At 24.0% G+C, this 20252-nt stretch overlaps 1 protein-coding gene across 6 annotated transcripts in view; it reads left to right on the forward strand.

Annotated features, from left to right (window-relative positions):
• The first annotated feature begins 968 nt into the window (after positions 1 to 968).
• LOC112600080 (NADPH oxidase 5) overlaps positions 969 to 20252 on the forward strand; it is a 72385-nt gene continuing 53101 nt past the window's right edge. For 4 of the 6 annotated variants that reach the window (XM_025347232.1, XM_025347235.1, XM_025347233.1 and 1 more), the window contains exons 1-2: positions 969 to 1171; positions 6611 to 7009. In XM_025347232.1, coding sequence (XP_025203017.1) covers positions 6644 to 7009 — 366 coding nt within the window. In that variant the 5' untranslated portion in view covers positions 969 to 1171; positions 6611 to 6643. Of the gene's footprint in view, positions 1172 to 5853; positions 5922 to 6610; positions 7010 to 20252 lie in introns of those variants that run through there. The other 2 variants (XM_025347231.1, XM_025347236.1) reach the window with 2 other exon arrangements.

Consider the following 20252-nt stretch of genomic DNA (forward strand, 5'->3'; position numbering starts at 1 on the left):
AAAACTTCTGACTTGTTGTCACCAAGTGTCAATTAATGTGTATAGTAACTATTTTTAAATTAATTGATACATTTTTGTGGTCCTATATAATTACTATTAATTCTACTTACAATAATTTAAAATCGCAAAAATATGTACTTTATATATAATATATAATTGCAATATTATACTCGTATTGGCTAATTAATGGTTTTATCGACTTTAGTAAAAATAATTATATGTAAAGTTTTATTCTCAAAAAAATAATATAAAATATATTGTTAATATTTTTTACAGCGAGTCACTTATGACAATAATTAATTAACTTATCTAACATTATTTACAAATAAATAAGCCTATTCAATTGTATGCGTAGGATTAATTTTTGCTTTGACATTTATTATTGGTTTTGAAATATATTTGTTATTTATATATTAATGTTCAATAATTATTGAATATTAAAAAGTTTATTTAAATACTTATTTAATTGTTATATAAACATATAAAAAAATTATTTTCAATAAATTATTAACCAGATTTTTTTCTTGATTATATAATGTATTTTTATGTTAAACTTTGTTTATTCACATAAATCGTCCAATGTATGTTTCCAAGAAAAAAACTTCTGTATTGATTAAAGAGAACTTTAATGACTAGTTAAATTATTATTTGAAGTTTGTAAATCACTACAGAGAAAAAATGTTAACAAAACGGGCGTTATCAAAGGCCTGATTGGTCAGTATCGGTGAGTAAAATTACCTTGAGTTGTCACAATTTCCACTAAAATCCTTGTGCGTTGGTATTTTATTAGTTAAATGTATCGCTGTTACACATTAGATAGTTGCAATGTATATCGTATTCAAATGGGCAGTGTAAGGTAAGTATAAAATAATATAAACAAGGGAAGGGGCAGAGAGAGGAACGGATACCGCCTTGTTGCGGGATGCTGGGTATCTGGAAGACGAGTTTTAAACCTCCAGTTACCAATTGTCGGCTCCGGTCACCCGACACGCAAAATAACACGAGTTCGTCTAGTTTATCGGTTTAATTTCAGAGTCGGGATATTAACAGTTACGTTTTTTTGATTTTAATTATCTTACTGCGAGTTAATTTCTGGATTTTCTGTGCTTTTGTTTGTTACAAATTTTACTAACGATATTATTATTATATTGGATGAAAATAAAATATTTAGGTATGTTCAACTATATTATGATAATATTATTTTATACACGCCTAATATGAAAATTAAAATAAGTGGATTATTTTTTATTTTTTTTACTTCAATAAAAAAAATATATATATTAAAATAAAAATAATATATTTAAAAAAATGGTGCATTAAAATAAACTATTTTTGATATTTTGCGGTATATATACAGTTAGCTGTCATATCTTCAATATATAATGTTTTAAGTCTATATAAGCTTTTATTGATTTAAATGTTTAATTTACTTACAAATATTTCAATACAACTATTTTGAAAGTTTAATATATAATAATATAATTTAATAAATAATTATAAATTATTATTATAAAAAGCGAGATGGACAATACATGTAAATATAAATATAAACACCAAATATAGACTTAATTTTAAAACATAATAAAAATTTAATTTATAATTATACAAATTTGAAGTAAAAACAATTATTAAATTGTTTATATTAAAATGAATAAATATTTATTAAAACTAAGTATATCCTAATAGTATTAATTACTGTTATTAGGTAATAAAAAAACTATTCAATATAAGGTAATAATGAATTGTTAATTATAAAGTTGTAATTATTAAAAATAATTAAAAGTTTATTTTATCTTAATTTCTTTAAATGTTCCAATTTATATTATTCATAAATCATTTTTACAAATTATTTAAAATTATAATAATTAAATTAATAATACAATTATCCTTAAATCATTATATTAATTGATTTATTTTTAAATTTATAATAATAATAGTAATTATATAAGAAAAAATAAAAATGAGTTGAAATTTCTAGTATTTTATATGCCTCCGTGAAAACCATTTCATAAAAAAACAATACATCTTCAATATATTTTTTACTTATATAATTAAGATTGCCTAACACAAATTAATTTTTATTATTGTTTAATTTGAGAAAATACAACTTTGACATATTAATACATAACACTGCTGCAACACATACTTATATTAGAAATATAAGTAATTATGTGAATTCTAAAAAAAATTCAATAACTTTATTTGTTATTGAGTATTTACTATTAGGTGTAACTATTTTAGTTTATAGCTAATTCACTTTTATTTTCTTAAATTTGAACTTTTTATATTTTATAATTTTCTATTGTATAAAAATTTTGTAATTTATTATATTAGATACTAAAAAAATTGTAAGTAATTTAAACGTATTTGTATAATATAGTAATGTATATTATATTATTTTTATGCAAAATTTAATATATCATAAATACGTATAATATTTATTATTTAATAATTTGTTAAATATTTTCTATACTTTAATCCATGACATTATTAATTTAAGCTTAAACATAATATTGAATAGTTTTAAATTATCATTTTATTTTTTATAATTTCACCTATTTATTATATGTATTAGGTTAAGCATGAAAAATACTTTTATTTTTATAACTGTATGCTATATTGTTTATTGTTGGTTAATAACGTGTTGGGTTCTATAGTACAGAATTATAATGCACCTATTTATATAGGTACCATCTTACTGCCCTCCAGTCGTTTAAATATTTGGTCAGGCGTTTTTTAAAACATTATGAAGTTATGTAAAAAGAAACCATTTTTAAAAATCATACATGGCATTCTATAGTAATATAGTAATACTCGTATAGCCAATAGGTACCAATAATCAAACATATTATTTCTATTGTTTGACAGTAAAATATCGTTTGGAAATTATAAATATATCCATAACATCTCAAACAATATTCTTCGACAAATATATACATAAGTACATAACTGTTGAGAAATATTTCTCTGAACATAAAATAATAACCGTATGTAGATCTAGTTTTCGATTTGTACGATTTCTGTTTTACTTGGCATATATTAAACCTCCGGCTATTTGCGCGAAAATTAATAACTAACTATATATCTTTCTATCTGTTTTTCTGTTATTCATTATTATTATTTTTATATAGTTGGAAAAATAATGATATGATTGATTATAAATTCCATTTGATGAAAGACTGTAAAAAATATATATACCACACAATATAATATATAAAACAACAAAATACTTCTGCAGTTTTAAACTGTAGCAGAGTGTTGACCTAAGATAATACAATCGATTTAATGTGTATATTGTTTTGACATAATGTCAAATATCTTCTTATGAATATTATTAACAGGTACAACATTTCAATAGTTAATTACATTAAATAAACATATTATATACAATTTTTTTCAATTTTTTGATTTATATAGACATATTATTATAATTGAACTTGATTGTGGTTTAGCATCTGCAGAATACAGTATAAGTACAGTCGGACTTGTGGTTTCTTTAAATTGCTTATTTAGTCGGTCACGACACAATAATGTGGCCATGTGTAAACATAACCAACATATCTGGATACATAATATTAACGTACCTGTCCGTTTCGTGTTTATTTTTTCCATATAAATATGTAATATTATGATTATAACAGTTCAGCTTATTTATGATTCATATATGCGTGCGACTCCCGGAAAGAACAAATGGCGCTAATTTGTCCACAGAGCGAATAACACATACAAATTGTACATTAAACTGATTTATCAATTGCTTTTGCGAGAAATAAAATTGTAAAAACAGCTTGGTTATAAAAAAATAAATTTAAAAATTAAAAACATAAACAGCTATTTTAAATCATGGAACTGTACATATTATGTAAATAATGTGAGGTTACCATGATCATACTACGTAGCCGTGGGTTGTAGAACTATTTAAAATAAAGTATGAGTATACTTGTACCTAGTAAATATGTTTGTGCTTTTCAAATTTATTACAAAATCATTTTGTATGTATAATAACTGTATTACTCTTTTCGAATTTAATTTCTATTTACTAGAAATCTCGAAATATAATGTAGTTATAGAACTACATTTATGTATATTATATACTATAGTAATATTTAATACTTATAAATTATATGTTCAGGTATATACAAAATAAAAATAACACTTATTTTCAAATTTATATTTTTGATAAGGACTTGTTTTTGTTAACATAGTCAATATAATAACTTTACGTAATAGGTAATATATTTTTTTTAATATTGAATAAACTAGTTTAAAATAATTAGTTAATGGATAAAAAATGTAAAAATAAATTATTTTTAACAAGAAATAAGATATTGTACATATATCATTTAGATTAATATTTAAAGGTGATAAAATATTCCCATATATTTTTTGACAAATAACGATACTAATTCAACAAAATAATTTATCTATTTTTATTGATATATTTTAATAAATAATTTAATGCTACTTACTATATTATGCTCTGGAAATAAATGTATTTGTATTCTAAAAATTTATTATACTGTATAATTAATTATGTATATAATTTTAGTTTTTTAAAGTAAATAAAATACATATGAAGATTTTAAAATTTATTATTTTATGTATAATAAGGTACCGAGTAATTCATATATAGTATCATATTTTATCTAAAATATGTTTTTATTATTATATTTTTAATGTAATAAGCATCCATACATTTATTTGCACATAGAAATATTTATAAATTTAATGTATATTTTGTAGAAGTTAAATATACATTAAGTGAAATTATAATATTGGTTTTAGCTATATGCATATGCAAACGAACTAGTATCGTTAGTTGTCAGATGCTGTTTTCTTATAATATTATAAAATATACAAATTTTGTTTTACATGAAAAACGTTTTAAAATTGTTCTAGGTCACTGATTTTAAACATAACGATCTCTATAAAATCGTCTATGTATATATTACTGTTTGCTCTCCAAGCGTATTTTTAAAATATTCAACTTCACATTTAAAATACATTTTCTGTTACTAAAAGTGAGGTTTATTTTTGGTAAAAAATAAGAGCCTACAACAAAATACATTTAGATATTTTTTAAAACGTGGAGATAATGTTATAAAGTTATATAAAATAGCAAAAGATCGATGATAGTAATTTAACGTTAAACGTTTACAGGTAAAACTACTAACGAAATTTTAGCTGAATCTTAATTTTTAATTCATTTTTGAATCATTGTTTAATAATTATTACTTAAATCAGTTAAGTAAACACATTTTTTATAAACTAAAAATATAGGTAGGTATACAACTAATTAATTGTTAATAGCTGACAAAACCACCTACTTAAATATATTATATTTTTAAAATACTTGAAACTGACAACAAAGATTACACTATGTACAATATATTTATTAAAAACTTTTTTTTTTTTAATTTCGGTTAAATTCATAAATTTTAACTATTCTAAAGTATTTATTATTTTTTATTTCGATTTTAAAACGAATAAAAAAACAGTTATAACACTAACACTTTTTTTGTTATGTTTGAAATTATAACATAAGATTTTTAATTTCTTTTGAGTCTGAAGATATAAAATTGCTGTCATGCGTCAATCTCAGCACAAGCATTTATTTTTAGCGTCATTATTTTACTGTAAAGTAAGTGCCAGTGATTCGTGACTCGTGTGATTACAATACAAACGTTTATCTTTTTTGAGACTTATGGTCGGTCGCTTAAGACACGACATCGTTTTTGACCTGAAAAAAACATGTATGCGAGTGTAAACTAACCGAACTGATCTTGTTACAGCGTCGGTACCGATAAAGTACACCGTTTTAATCGTCGATCAATCAACATTATAAATAATAATACTGACCGACCGACTGCTGTGCCGTTTTGGAAATTATATAAAAGATCAATCTGACAGCGAAATGATGTGTATGTTTGTTTGAACAATGTAAATAGAAAAAAAATCGATTGGGCGGGCTACTCACGAAATCCTAACCGGTCATCGGGTAATAAGAATTGATATACGCACCCAGTAACATACTGTTTGATTCTGAAAACGTTCGACTAAATCATAATTTATGATAGATGAATGTAATAAATAGACTTCCTCTTAAAATAAAACAATTTCGATGTAAATTACAAATAAATGTGATAAAATATTTAAAAGATATAATTTATTATAACTTATAAGTGTAATGTGGTATGTTTAGTGCCTATAAATATTTATTATGAAAAGTCTGTAACAACAGTCTTATACAGTTTTCTGATGAACATTAAATTAAAAAATACGTATAACTTTTAACGAGCTTAAATCATGTTAGTTTTAAAATAAAATAAATTAAAATTATAATCTGTTTAACTGTTTTCTTTTGTTTTGTATTTTATTGAAGTGCATACTATAATATAGTTTAATAATATATTTTGATAATTTACAGGTTAAAACTTTAAATAATATAAATCTATATAATTTTAATTATTACCTAAAATAAAAAATAAAAAAAACCTTAATTAATAATTTCAAGTGCATTGTAATATTCTAAATAGACTTAATTCATATAAACATATTTGACTAATTGAATTATATCATGAACTAAATATTGTTTAAATTTATATTTCAGATATGCACAGGTATTGAAAACTATTAAAGAATCATGGAACAGCAAAACTCGGTACGTGGTGACGATGACACAGCTACCAGGCGAAAGTCATTGGGTCGGCTTAAAGATATGTCCGTCGCGTGGGATATAAGTCCGCAAGGGGACAAGTATACGCGCAACGATGACACAGAACCATGTTGTCCAAGTGGCCGAACCATTAACGAAAAACGGACTTCGGTAGATGGTCTGGTAGATGTGGAACTAACGCGGAAACCACCGAATATGTCTGCTATGGAAATGGAGAGTATTAAGGAACGGGAGAGGGCGTCAATGTTAAGAAAATGTGCTCAACATTTGGAATTAGAGAGTGTAAACGGAAAGTATAGCAGAGAAAACTTTAAACGAGGAATACTCAATAAGGTAAGTCTATTTAATTTGTGTAGATTTATAATAAGTACATAGCCGTTGAATCTTGATAACTCAAACTTAAATTAGATGAAGTTTGTCATAGATCTAAAAACAATTTCTAAATTACGTTAAAAAAGCATCCTAAACAATATAATAATGTTGGTTTATTTTTATACCTTTATCCATTAATTTGTAGTCTTGATAACTAAAGTGTATAATTTTTTATTTAGGACTAACCAACATTCTGTCGTAGTTTAATTTCGCATATTTATAACGATAATAAAATTATAAATGTTCTATGTGAATTCTCTTGGTCGTGAAAACATTTAGTCTGAACTCAAATGTATTTCATACATTTACTTTGTAATTAACTACGCTAATTTTTGGCCTTTGTGGTTGATAATAATAGAGATAAATGCACAGAATCTGAAACAAATCTCTAAAATAAGCAGTTACACGGTGAATATCAATAGTAATTGAAATATAATAGAAAACCAAGTGCAAATCATTGGGTGATTCATTTCAATAACCCTATTAACTCGTAATTGCGATATCTCTCACTTAAATATTTAAGACGTATGACGATAGATCTCCATGGACAGCGTGAATGTTTTATGCATGTTTAGATGGTGTACAGTTTAAACTATATCCGAGGTTGTTATTAATTTCGTAATTTTGAATCATTATTGCATAGTTTACTCATTAGAAATATTTAGGTTATCATATTGGAATTAAGTATACATTATTATTTAGGGATGAAAAACTAGGGTAAATGCTACTTTCTACATACTTTGATTATATAAAGCGTGTCTGAGTATAATTTAATTTTAAATTATACGTAATACTAAATATTTTATACTTGTAAGATAATGAACATATATAAAAAGAATAATAATTATTTTTTTATAAATATATAAATTTATTTTTTAAATTTTATTAAATTATTTTATTTTTTTAAGTTTACTTTATAATATGATACTAAAAAAAAAAAAATTAAACTAATAATATGGTATTATGAATTTCCATAAATCTAAAATTGTAAAATCTTAATTAATTAAATACATTTATCTTAGTTGCTTAAATTATAATTTAAGTAGGTACGTTAAAATTATCGTACTTATCATATAAAATATAAAGGAGAAACAAAAATGATTGACTATCAATTTTTTTTATAATATATTAAAATTCATAAAAATAATACTGGTTTTATCTCGTTAAATTAAAATAATATATTAAAAATATATATAAAAAAATTAACTGCGTTTTATTTGACAGCATAGTCTGCTATATAGCTGTTTGAAGTCACGAGCCAGAACGTTCCTCGGCCCGTCGGCGGTATGTTAGACACCTATACTTAGTGATTATCAAAACGCAATTGTGTTAAAACTATAGGTGCTTCAACATTCGACATAGATGTTGCACGTGTTTTGTTTGATAAATATTTTCTAGTAGGGGGTGGATAGATATGAAAAAATAATGTAATAAATAAAAACTGTCAGACAGTTTCATTTACATATAAGGTGAATCGCACTCGTCGAAAAAATAACGTTCATGAAAACGTGAAACCATTAAAGCTCGCTGTCGATGTTAATGACAGTTTTATTATATGGTTTGAGAAAACTTGTTGAGAGGGTGAATGATGTTAATAGTAGTGGTAGCAGTGTGTATATGCGCGCGGAGGAAAGAAACGAAACATGACACGCGTTATAGACACGTCAAACAACTTATGTTGTGTAGAAAAATATAAATGGCATCGTTCGAGATGGGAAAAAATAATAACTTACAAATAACAATGATATACGTGAATGAACAATTAAACATATATTAACTTGTCATCACTCGTGCCGACGTTTGTGTATACAATTGCAAACAAATCTAGTACTATTATTATATGTATCACTTATGCCTTCTCCACCGATTAGCCGTAAAACAAAGACGCAGGAGTACTAATAGTTTTCTCCGACCCGAAACGCAATTGGCTTTTAGTCGTATTATGATATGTGCATAATAATGAAAGATAAAATCAAAACTATTCGACGTATGCATTGTGCGTTGATAAAATAATATGGTGTTTTCAAGCTTTAGCACATAAATCGCAATAATGTGCAATAGATTTACTAATGCATATTTAGTATTTTTTGTATAGTTCAAATAATCAACAGACTTGTTTTATGAAATAAAAAAACAGAAATTAAAGGTTCTGTGAATTTTTCATTGAGTTTTTTAAAAACTTTTTACTGTGGATATTAATCGTATTTATGAGCTTATCTATTTTGCTTCTATTTGATCAATCGTAAAAATAGATAATTTTATTGTTCATCATTAGCTAACACTTTTCATCGAGTTATTCACATATATTTTCCAATTGATTCAAACACATATCATAATATTTTCTGGTAAATTTAACTACTTTTTTTTATTTATATTTAAATCATTATTTGCAATAAATATTTTATGCTAAAAGATCCTACTACCATTGCCTTGTTTTAATGACATGTATGAAATCATCTATTGTCTAGTATTTTTTTTTACACTTTTCTTTTCACTCGTCAATATACCACACGTTTGATTTTATTTGAGATAATAATATATTATTATGTATCTATAGGTTTTTAAGTGGATTAAATTCCTATGCTGAATTTAATTATTTTACAACGCCCAAATGATGATTGTGTTATTGTGATGATTGTTCGTTATAATACTCTTATAAATTATAATAAATTGCTAATTTATTTGTCATATAATTTTAACTACAATATCCACTATGCTTATAACTTAATATATTTTAAATAGTGTATTCGTCCTTTGCATTTTATTATGTAATTTAAGCACATTAACGTAAATCGAAATATTTACAATGTATATTACACACGGGTGGAAAAGTTAGAAGTTTCAAGTCAAGTGAGAACTGTAGTTGAATTATAATACAGTTATAATGACTGACAGTGATCATGACTATTAAAGCATTTAGCGTTAATAAGATACTCAACAAATAATTACAAAGATAGTATACACCGCCCGATAAATTTGAAAGTGCTAGCGGCGGAGCAGATCATCAGACGAATATGGATCGACATGCAACGTGTCTGTATGTCTGTGCGAGTGATAGAAGTGGGTATTTGAATCACATAGCTTTACAACTGGGCTATTGTTTTCGTGTTAACAATTAACAAATTGTGTAACGTATTATAATACCTATTATGATGACACGTGGCCACAATGTGAGTGTGAATGTATGTGCATGTAAACTAGCAATGCGTATACGATGGTCACCCGCGCCCATTCGTACGCATGCAGTTAGAAAGTGGAGAGTAAGTCATTTGTCTGTTGCCGACAAAATGTCGGCGGGTCAAAGGTGACTTGTGTTCGCTAATAACCGCGTCTTCTTCGCGCCAATTCATCTTTCAACCACCAATAAATACGTACATATTTTTTACAAACATTACGTGCTTTGGAAAACGTGTTTTAGTATAAAAGTATTATATGCACACATTTTCGTTGTACCGACTAAATTATGTATGGTAATAATGATAATTTGAGAAATATAATTAATTATTTATAGAAAAGTACAGCGTGATTACCGTGTTATTATTTTTAAGAAAATTTAAACAAGTATAGATAGGTACTTTGTAAATTAAACTACTCTGTGATATTGGGTTTCTATTGACTAAAAGACAAATATTAATAAGTATAAATAGTTAATAAAATTTAAATATTTAGTATATTATTGTTTTATGATGGTTTGGAATGTGTGACTAATATTTTTGAAATTATCGTTTTAATATTAAATTATTTTCAGTTTTTCACTATAGTATAAATGAAAAAAATTTCAATTAATAATAATATTTAGTATTAAAAACAGTTATGTAATTATAAAAATATAAACATTCTAAAATATATCTAAGCACAATGTAGATTATTCTATAAAAATTGAAGTTTTGTATGATATTTTATCTAACATGAAAGTTTATTTGAAAACAATGGAATTTTTTTACCATAAACATTGTTACGGTTATTAATTGAAGTTTTTTATATAGTTTTAGATATTTTAAAGATAAAAATATATTATTAGAATATATTATTATCCTTCACTAAGATTATTATTTTTTTTTTTTATATATTTTATATTCTTATAACATGTAGGTTTATTTATATTTCATGTGATAACAAATGATTTAATCTGATAATAAATGTATGCAATATCCTATAATAAATACACTTTTCATGAATTATTAAAACTGCAATGAAAGATCCATGAGTCATTTTTTTTTTTTATATAATGTTATTAATATATTTTATGCTTGGTTGCAATAATTATAAATCAAATATAATAATATTATTTGACTTAAAGTAAATTAATAAAAATATACATTTCATTATAGTTTAGAATCGTATGTCTCCATTCACTACAATAATAATCGTTTAATTTTGTTATTTATTATAAATAATAAATAGCTATCCATAATGATAATATATTGCCAGGATATTAAGCACGTCTTACTATAATAGTTTATAGATAAATAAATTGTGTTTGACAATGGTTATAAATTTATATGGATTACGAAATGTTATTTAAGATTACGTTCAAGTTTATAATATTATTAACTACGATAATGATATTGTCTACGACACCCTTTTTTTGCATTCGCTATATTGTTGAAACCAGTAGTGTATATCTCTGAAAAAGGTGAATCCAGGTTGATTTACTATTCGTATCGCGTATGAAACTTTCGAAACGCTCGTAATTGGACAGTAGTTATACTTAATTCAAACTTGATATTACCATTCGTGTCCCTGTGACTTCAGGGTATTTTACAAAGATTATGTAGTAGAATTTTGGTGATTTTTTTTATTTTATTAATTATCAAACCATTAAATGTTGAATATTAGAGCAACCAAATTGAAGCACAAGTAATATTTAAAACATCTAAATAACACAATAATGGGGTATTTAACTATATCTTATTAATTGATTACTAAAAAACCTGTTTAAATAATTCTAATTGGTTTAAAATATCAATGAAAATAAAATACTCACAATCTATTTAATACATTGGTACTCTCATAATATTGAGTAAACTCTCGATTATTCAAAATTTAAGGACCGAGCTGAACATTCGATTTATAGAGTAACTTGATTTATGATAGGAAAACAATTCAAAGAGAATTGATTATATATTTATTTTTTTATTTATTAAAAATATTATATATTATATTTCATTAAAAAATCTATCATTCATTTGTGGTAAATATCTAGTCACAATCTGATTTATAGCGTTTATCAGCGAGTAATGAACACGTCTTGTAATTTACTGAACCGATTTTTACGCTGACTAAGTTTTACTCGATTTCATCAACGATTTGCATATTTCAAAGGTTCAAAATAGTGATAAATGACAAATTATTTGATTGAAGTAGAAAAATTTAATTTTAAAATTATTTCTACACATTGATAATCTACGACAATATTTTATTGCCGTCGTTCTTAATTTGATTTCAAGTAGGTCAATTTAACTACACTTCTAATTAAATTTATATGAGCTTATATTATACAATGATAAAATTTAAATTATAGAGGTTTTGGCAAAAAAAAAAAACAAATCTTAGAGTGTCTTTCACCGTTAGACATTTTGTATTATTAAGGGGACCAAAATACATAAAACAATTTCGAATTATAGTGATTTATTCAGGGGAAAAGCGTTAAGTTCAGCTTATGAAGTTTTTCGAATTATCAAGAATCCATTATAGTATTACACATATCTTTTCAACTTTAAGTGAGTTACAAATTTAAAAAAACAAAGAAATTATAATATAAATTAATTAACGTTTTACTATGTGAAAAGTAACTCATGTGATATAGCAAATAAAGGAATATTATTCAAAAATTTCCAAGCTAATGTTTTTGAATTAAGTTTGCCTTAAAAAAATAGAAAATCTATTTTACATTTCAGAATTTTTAAACTTTATTGAGTTTATTCGTATAACTTATATGTAATATTAATTGTAACATAATATAAATTAAATAATTTAATTCAAAGTTATTTGATTAATACAACGTGGAGTAGATGAGTTCGTGAAAATCAATTTTTATGTTAGTTAAAATTTTGTATTATGTAGAAAGTCATTTTTATATTATGAAAATAAAGAAAGTGGTGTAAGTGTATCATCTGGTCTGCATCAAAATATTACCTTTTAATTGAACAAGTGTAATAATTATTAACGTTATCTCACTAGACACTTTTCGATCCAGCGATATTATTCGTCGGCAGTAACTGTGTTATTATAGAGCAGTAATGGTTATAAACGGGTCTAAGTGTATTATATATATATATATATTTACTACACTATATTACGCATGTTACATGTACTCTTTCCCGTTATGCAAATACGAATGTCCAACTTTGGGTATACATTATTTTCTACAATAAATTCGATAATTAAAACGAGCTAAGCATATGTGTGACTTACATACTAAATAAAAATTAAAACTTAGCATAATTTCAATACAAAAAGATTTATTTAATTGAATATAATTTATTATAAAAATGTAAAAAAACCAAATTAATGTTGTATTTATTATTTTTTAAAAGAATTTTTTAATAGATACAAAATAATGTAAAACTATATTTAAGATTGAGTATTTAAGTAAAATTTTGTTTTATTAGAGAATATTATTAATATTATTGATGGATGCAATATACATTCATCTATAGACTATATGCAAGGTAAACAATAGTAAAATTGTAAACGTGTACGTACACTAGTTGAAAAATATTTTTAATACATTTTTACCGATCAAAAAAATGTATTGTACATTGATAAATTGATACTTTTGGATATTTAAATCTCAAGAGGCAAATAACTGAATTAGTCGGTGAGTTCATAAATCTACTAAACCTGTCATTTCCAGACAGAATGCCAGGCACCAGATCTAATTACCTAGTAAAATTCCATGTCTCCCATTGTTTGCAAATGGACCACCGCTCTCGATGAATTAAAATAACTCGCCGCAGCAATTCCGGATACGTGTATGAAAAAATAATACAAAACAAAAGCATTTCCATTTCTCATTGCCGTTTATCTCGAGGGCTCCGTTATGTTCTTATATTATCGACCTCTTGACATAATGTTATCCGTGGTTCTAATGATGTTAAATCAATGTCACTGATTTTCCCTCAGATACGCACTTCTTCCTATTTATTTTTTTATCATTCATTGTTTAAGCCCATTAAGCCTAGAAGTATGAATGATATTATACAATGATATTAACATAATATTTTTGTGGACACGCATTAATATCGTTATCACTTATTGGTATATCAATATCAATTACATTCTCCAAGTAGAATACATAGATGGCTTTAATCAAAAATAGAAAAAATCTTGTCTTAAAATATACAACCTTCACCTATTGACCTGTTAAAAAAGTTCTGAAAAATAATTAACAATTAATATTGTTGAAAAGTGTAATTTGATTATTATTCATTAAGTTAATATTTTCAATATACTAAATTAATGAGGATCATTAAGAAAAATACTCATGGGTTTAAAATAATTAAGAAACGTACAAGTAAACGTGTGAATAACGTGTTTTGTAATCCTTTAACAGTTTCAATTAAAAGTTACGATACAAGTACCTTAATTAATGTTTTATAATACTGTCAAATATTTTATATTTTTTTTATTCAATTTTTCTACTTAAATGTTAATGAAAAGTTAATAAAAATATAAACCTAATTGTATATCTACTGAAGTGACTAGTTATCCACATTCTACAACGATACATATTTATATTGTACAAATATGCATAATATTGATAATATAATTAGATATTCACAAGTAAATATTTCCTATTGTCAGTATTAAGAAAATTATATATATTTTATTTGATCATAATAGTTTAACTTAATTTAGTTTTGTACATAGCTTTATTTTATTTTTTATTATGCAGCATCAGAGCTTATTAAAGCTATATTAAGAATAGTTATGACTGAAATAAGGATTAATTATGATGCATATCGTATAATATATTAGTTAAATAACGGCATACGTATGTTATTTGTTATTTGTTTCATAATCATATTATTATCCTTGACGTAATATTTGTATACACGGTTTTCACCAAATATATTTTGAATTATGATCAAACTGCACGAATCCTTCAAAATACAATAATTCTTATAAAATTATGTTTGCTTAAGCGCTCGATGTAATGTCTGTACGGGCATCTAAATTATTATTTGTGATATAACATGCTTTTAGTAAGATAAAGATCTCTGTATAGCATCATTTGTATATTATAAATTATAAAATAGCATCGATCACCAGATACCTATAAAATACGATTTGTTTTCATCGAACGATTAGTTTTACACGTGTAGATAACTTTAATAACAAAATAAATTAACTAGCCTAAGACATATTGCCCAATTAACTGTTTCATGGTGGGGGTCATACGTTATTTCGAACACGCCCCTAAATGACGCCATTCGCACCTCCTAACCCCTTGTTACGGATATTTTTGATTTAACGCATTCGTGATGTTATAATAATTCGTTTATACGTATGATCACGCGTATACGCGTATAGGAAAAGTAATCTTTCTTTTAATTTTTTTTTTCTTACAAGAGGTCCTTGATCGCAACAATGTGACGAGCCCGATGACCGTTTCGTGCAGCGTTGTACATGGTAATAAATAATATATCGGTTATACCCCACTATAAAATAGTAAGTAATGAGTCGAAAAACACACGATCACGACTCGGTCGCTACACGAAGTTCATGTCGAGTCGGGTAAAATGCTGTGTTATTGGACACCCTTGATTCTCGCCCAGATTATCACGGTGTGTATTATAAAATTTAATAATGTGGGTTTCTTTTTGTCGAACATAATATGGCGTATAAAAATTTAAAAGTATGGTATAATCCATACGTACCTAACGGTCGGGAATAATTAAATAATATTATTATTATCTAAAAATAAGTTACTTACTTATTATTATTTATTTATTAAATTCTGTTTTCATAAACATCTATATAATTATATAAGTGATGAAACCAGCTAGTTGTCAGTTTTGTACTCGTGTTTAAACATAACGGCATTTCGTTTGAACTAAGAGGGCTACCGGCGGCGACGGCGGTCGCGCCGTCGACAGAAATGATTTATCGGTTAAACCAAACCAGACGTATGTATGCATAACATAATGTCTTTGAAGGTGAAACACTCGTGTATTTCATCCATTGGCACCCTAGGACCGTCAAACGTCTTCTTAATTATGTTTGAAATGAATTAAACACAGTGTTTTTTTTTTTTTTTACATAATATACACGTCTATATACTTTCGAATAACATAATTTCTGTTAGTCAATGAAATGCATTGATCTTAAGATATATAGTATAAAACAACATATACAGTAATAGTACCAATATTATTATTATTTTTAAACACTTAAGTTTTTATAAATTATATCATAAATATTACTATAGGTGTTATAGGTAAGGGTAAGTGTGTTATAAGGATATTTACCTAACTTATATATCATTTGATAAATACCAATACTTTCTTGAATTAAAATTGTGATTACATAATATTGTATAGTTTGTATTATGTACACTTTTTTTAAAATAATAATAGGTAACGATTCTTTTTTTTTCAATTAAATATAATATTATACATTTTGTCGTTAATTTTACTGGATTGATAACACTAGCCTATACATATTTTTTTTTTTTCATTGTTATAGTCGATTATAATAATATAATATTATGTTGAAGACATGGACTATATTTTATAACAAATAACTTTTTATAAATTTAACAATGATAACGATTTATAATAACTTTTGTTCCCCAAAGCACATTGTCCGATTACTTAAAAACCGGTCTAATAAACCATATTTATATGACCTTGTTGGGGTCTTGGCTGAATCTAATTTGTTTATTTTTAATTATTATATTATACAAGAGTACGAATATTTATTTGATATTTATGAAAACTAATTCATTTTAAAATATACTTACTACATAAATATTAATATAATAGGTACTAGATATTTTAAATTATAAATACAATAAAATAAATGTGTAAAATATTAAATTTCAAGTATAAGAATACTTAAAATGTTAGCATGGATTTAATAATTTAAATAAATGTTATTGTTTTCTTAAAAACTTAAATGTATGCATTTGAAAAGTTAAGTAGTAATTTATATTATTTGTTAATTAAATTTAAACTAGTTAAATTAGTTTATAGTGCAATTTTTAAGTGTATACATTTAACTACCAAATATTAAGTATCACGCCACAAAATTAGTCATAATATTTGAGAAATAGTTAAATTGATATAAACTGTACTATAAAATATCTTATAATATAAATAATATATTTTATAATTTCAAGCTTAATGGTTTTTCTCAAATATTTCCCAAAAAAACAATAAATATTATGTAAATATATAAATTTCAAATACCTTATAGATAATTAACCAGTTTTTTATCTACAAATTAATTAGAAAAAAAAATTTCAATAACATTTTAATTGCCACAAGCTTATAAAACTTTTAAGCACCAATAGCTCCTAAAGTACGAAGTATAATTATAATGTTATAAATTATACGTTAATTAAATAATAAATCTGATAATTAAAATAATCTAACTAATATATCCATAGTTGTTTACATACATTATTAAAACGTGTAATAAAAGCAATAATGTTTATTAGTTGTTCATAATAACAAATTATATATATTTTTTTAGTATTATTAATTAACTAAATAATTGACCTTTTTGATACGAAACGCATTTTCAGAAATTTAATTAATTATTGTTTTTAATTTAACCTTTATCCCTATAGTTTTGTAGATGGAAAATAATATAAAATCAGTAGGATTTTAGTACGTATAAATTACTATTTAATATATGTTACTTATTTTTAACGTAGTAAAATGTTAAAAATTATGAATATTTTTTTAATGCATTTATTCGAGCGAAGTGAATTAAGTTCTTAAGACTATGTTCTAAGTAACAATTCCCGCTTTTTAGGTATTATTATATTATTTACGAGTTTGATAAATATTTTACTCTGAGTTATCAAAAAGCTAAAATAATTATGTGTTTTTGAACATCTATTTTTTTTCACACTAATATTTAATTCAAATTTCATATTATCAATTATCATGTATTACTATCATTATAATAAGTAAAATTTTAAAAATATCATATTAATAATTGACCAAAATAAAAACCCTAATGGTTTTTAAAAACAAATGCTTACCAAACACTGACATTTTTTATATAATAACTGAATTAAGGATAAAAAAATATATCAAGTAATATTATTTTACAGAAAATGAATCGTTTTTATTTTCCTTTATTTATGATAATCTTATATAATATCGTTTATAACAAATAATATGCAAAAAAAAATTATTAACCAGATATTTTAATGATTTTAAATACTTTTTTAATTAATAAACTTTATTATATGTAAATTATATAGGTATCCTCGACCTAAATTATTATTTTTTATTATATTTTAAAACTTCAACATTATTTTAATAAGTTACTTATTATCATAATTATATTTTTATTTTAATTGCTTGTATAAGAACAACGAACGATTTGGTGGAAATTTGAAGGGAGATTGATAATCCGATATTGCATAGATAAATAATATTATAATATTTGTGTAGTTAATAACTACCTTGATAAGCAAAAAAAAAAAAAAATAACTTATAATTTAAATAATTAAATAGAACTTTAATTTTAATATTTTTATACCATTTTTATAATAATCACAATTTATTTACGTTTATTATATAAAAATCTAATATTAAATAAATAACTCTTGGTTTTTTTAAAACCAAATTATATATTAATGATTTGAATTGAGACTATTTTAAATTTATATAATATACATAATTTAAATTATTGTTGTTTGTAGAGAGGTACTTATGTATTAAAATTATGTATATTTTAACAGTTACCAATTAAAATTATTTCAATTATAAAATATATCTATTTCACACGAGAATGATAGTTAAACGTTAAAACCATTTATCAATGGTGACCGCATGGCAATGACGAATAACTTTGTATTATAAAATCACTGAAACTATTTATCAATATATTTTGATCCTCACTTTAAGCCAAAAATGATTTTTTTTTGTTTTTAAAATATTATACTGTGCGTCTTCGGAACTTTGTTCGAAGAGTAATAAAAAAAAGAGAGGAAAAAGTTATGATTATGATTTTCTAGAAACTCGTGCAAGATTTACGATGTCGGGCGTAAATAATAATTGTGCGGATACCGGTTTTTTGGAGTTTGTGGACCACAAAAGATAGGTGATAACGTTTGTGGTCGGCAAAAATACCATAATAACAGGTTTTATCATTTTTAATAACTTCCCTACGGTGTCTAAATCCATAGTAGTATACCTCTGTATATTATAATAACATCTAATACACTAAAACATGCAAAATATATACTACATTTTATATATACATGTTTGTATACATACTATTACTTTGTTATACATGCACATATTATATGGATTTAGTCGCCACCAAAAATGGGCCAACCTGACCCACCACAATAATACGATATAGTGAGTTGAAAGTAAAATAAATAACATCATGTGAAATAAACAGAACAGGTTGGCGTTTTATTATATTAAAAATAATATTTAAATTCATAAATTTTGAATAATTTATGAAACGTCATTTATTATTTACTTATTTCTATGTTAAATAATAACAATAATGTCTTTACATAATTAAATATATATGAGTATAATATATAATATATTAATTTGTATTTTGTATATTATACTTTTACTGAAAAACTGAAATATATTTTCTAAAAAAAAACAAATATGAGCATTACACTGATTATGTTAATAAATATTTTTAAAAAATATGTACCAACTGAAAACTTAAAATAAATACCTTTATCTCTTACTTCATTTCTTTATCAACAAAAATGTCTTCCATTTATATTTTAATCACTTGTAATGATAACTAGATAGTGTTTCAGTAGATAATTATTTAATTATTTTTCAACAAGACCAAAAATATAAAAACAATTTTATCATTTAAATAAAATAAAATTAAGTGTTTGCCTATATTCTTAATAATATAATATACAAATTAATAACAATATTAAAAATATTTTTTTTTAATTTATAATTTTATTTTAACATATATTGGAACGATCACTTATTTGTTTAAGATTTTTCAGATTTTTGAGATAATACTG

The sequence above is a fragment of the Melanaphis sacchari genome, unplaced genomic scaffold (genome assembly GCF_002803265.2).
Source record: "Melanaphis sacchari strain LSU unplaced genomic scaffold, SCAv2.0 Contig60_pilon_pilon, whole genome shotgun sequence".
NCBI classification, from domain to species: domain Eukaryota; kingdom Metazoa; phylum Arthropoda; class Insecta; order Hemiptera; family Aphididae; genus Melanaphis; species Melanaphis sacchari.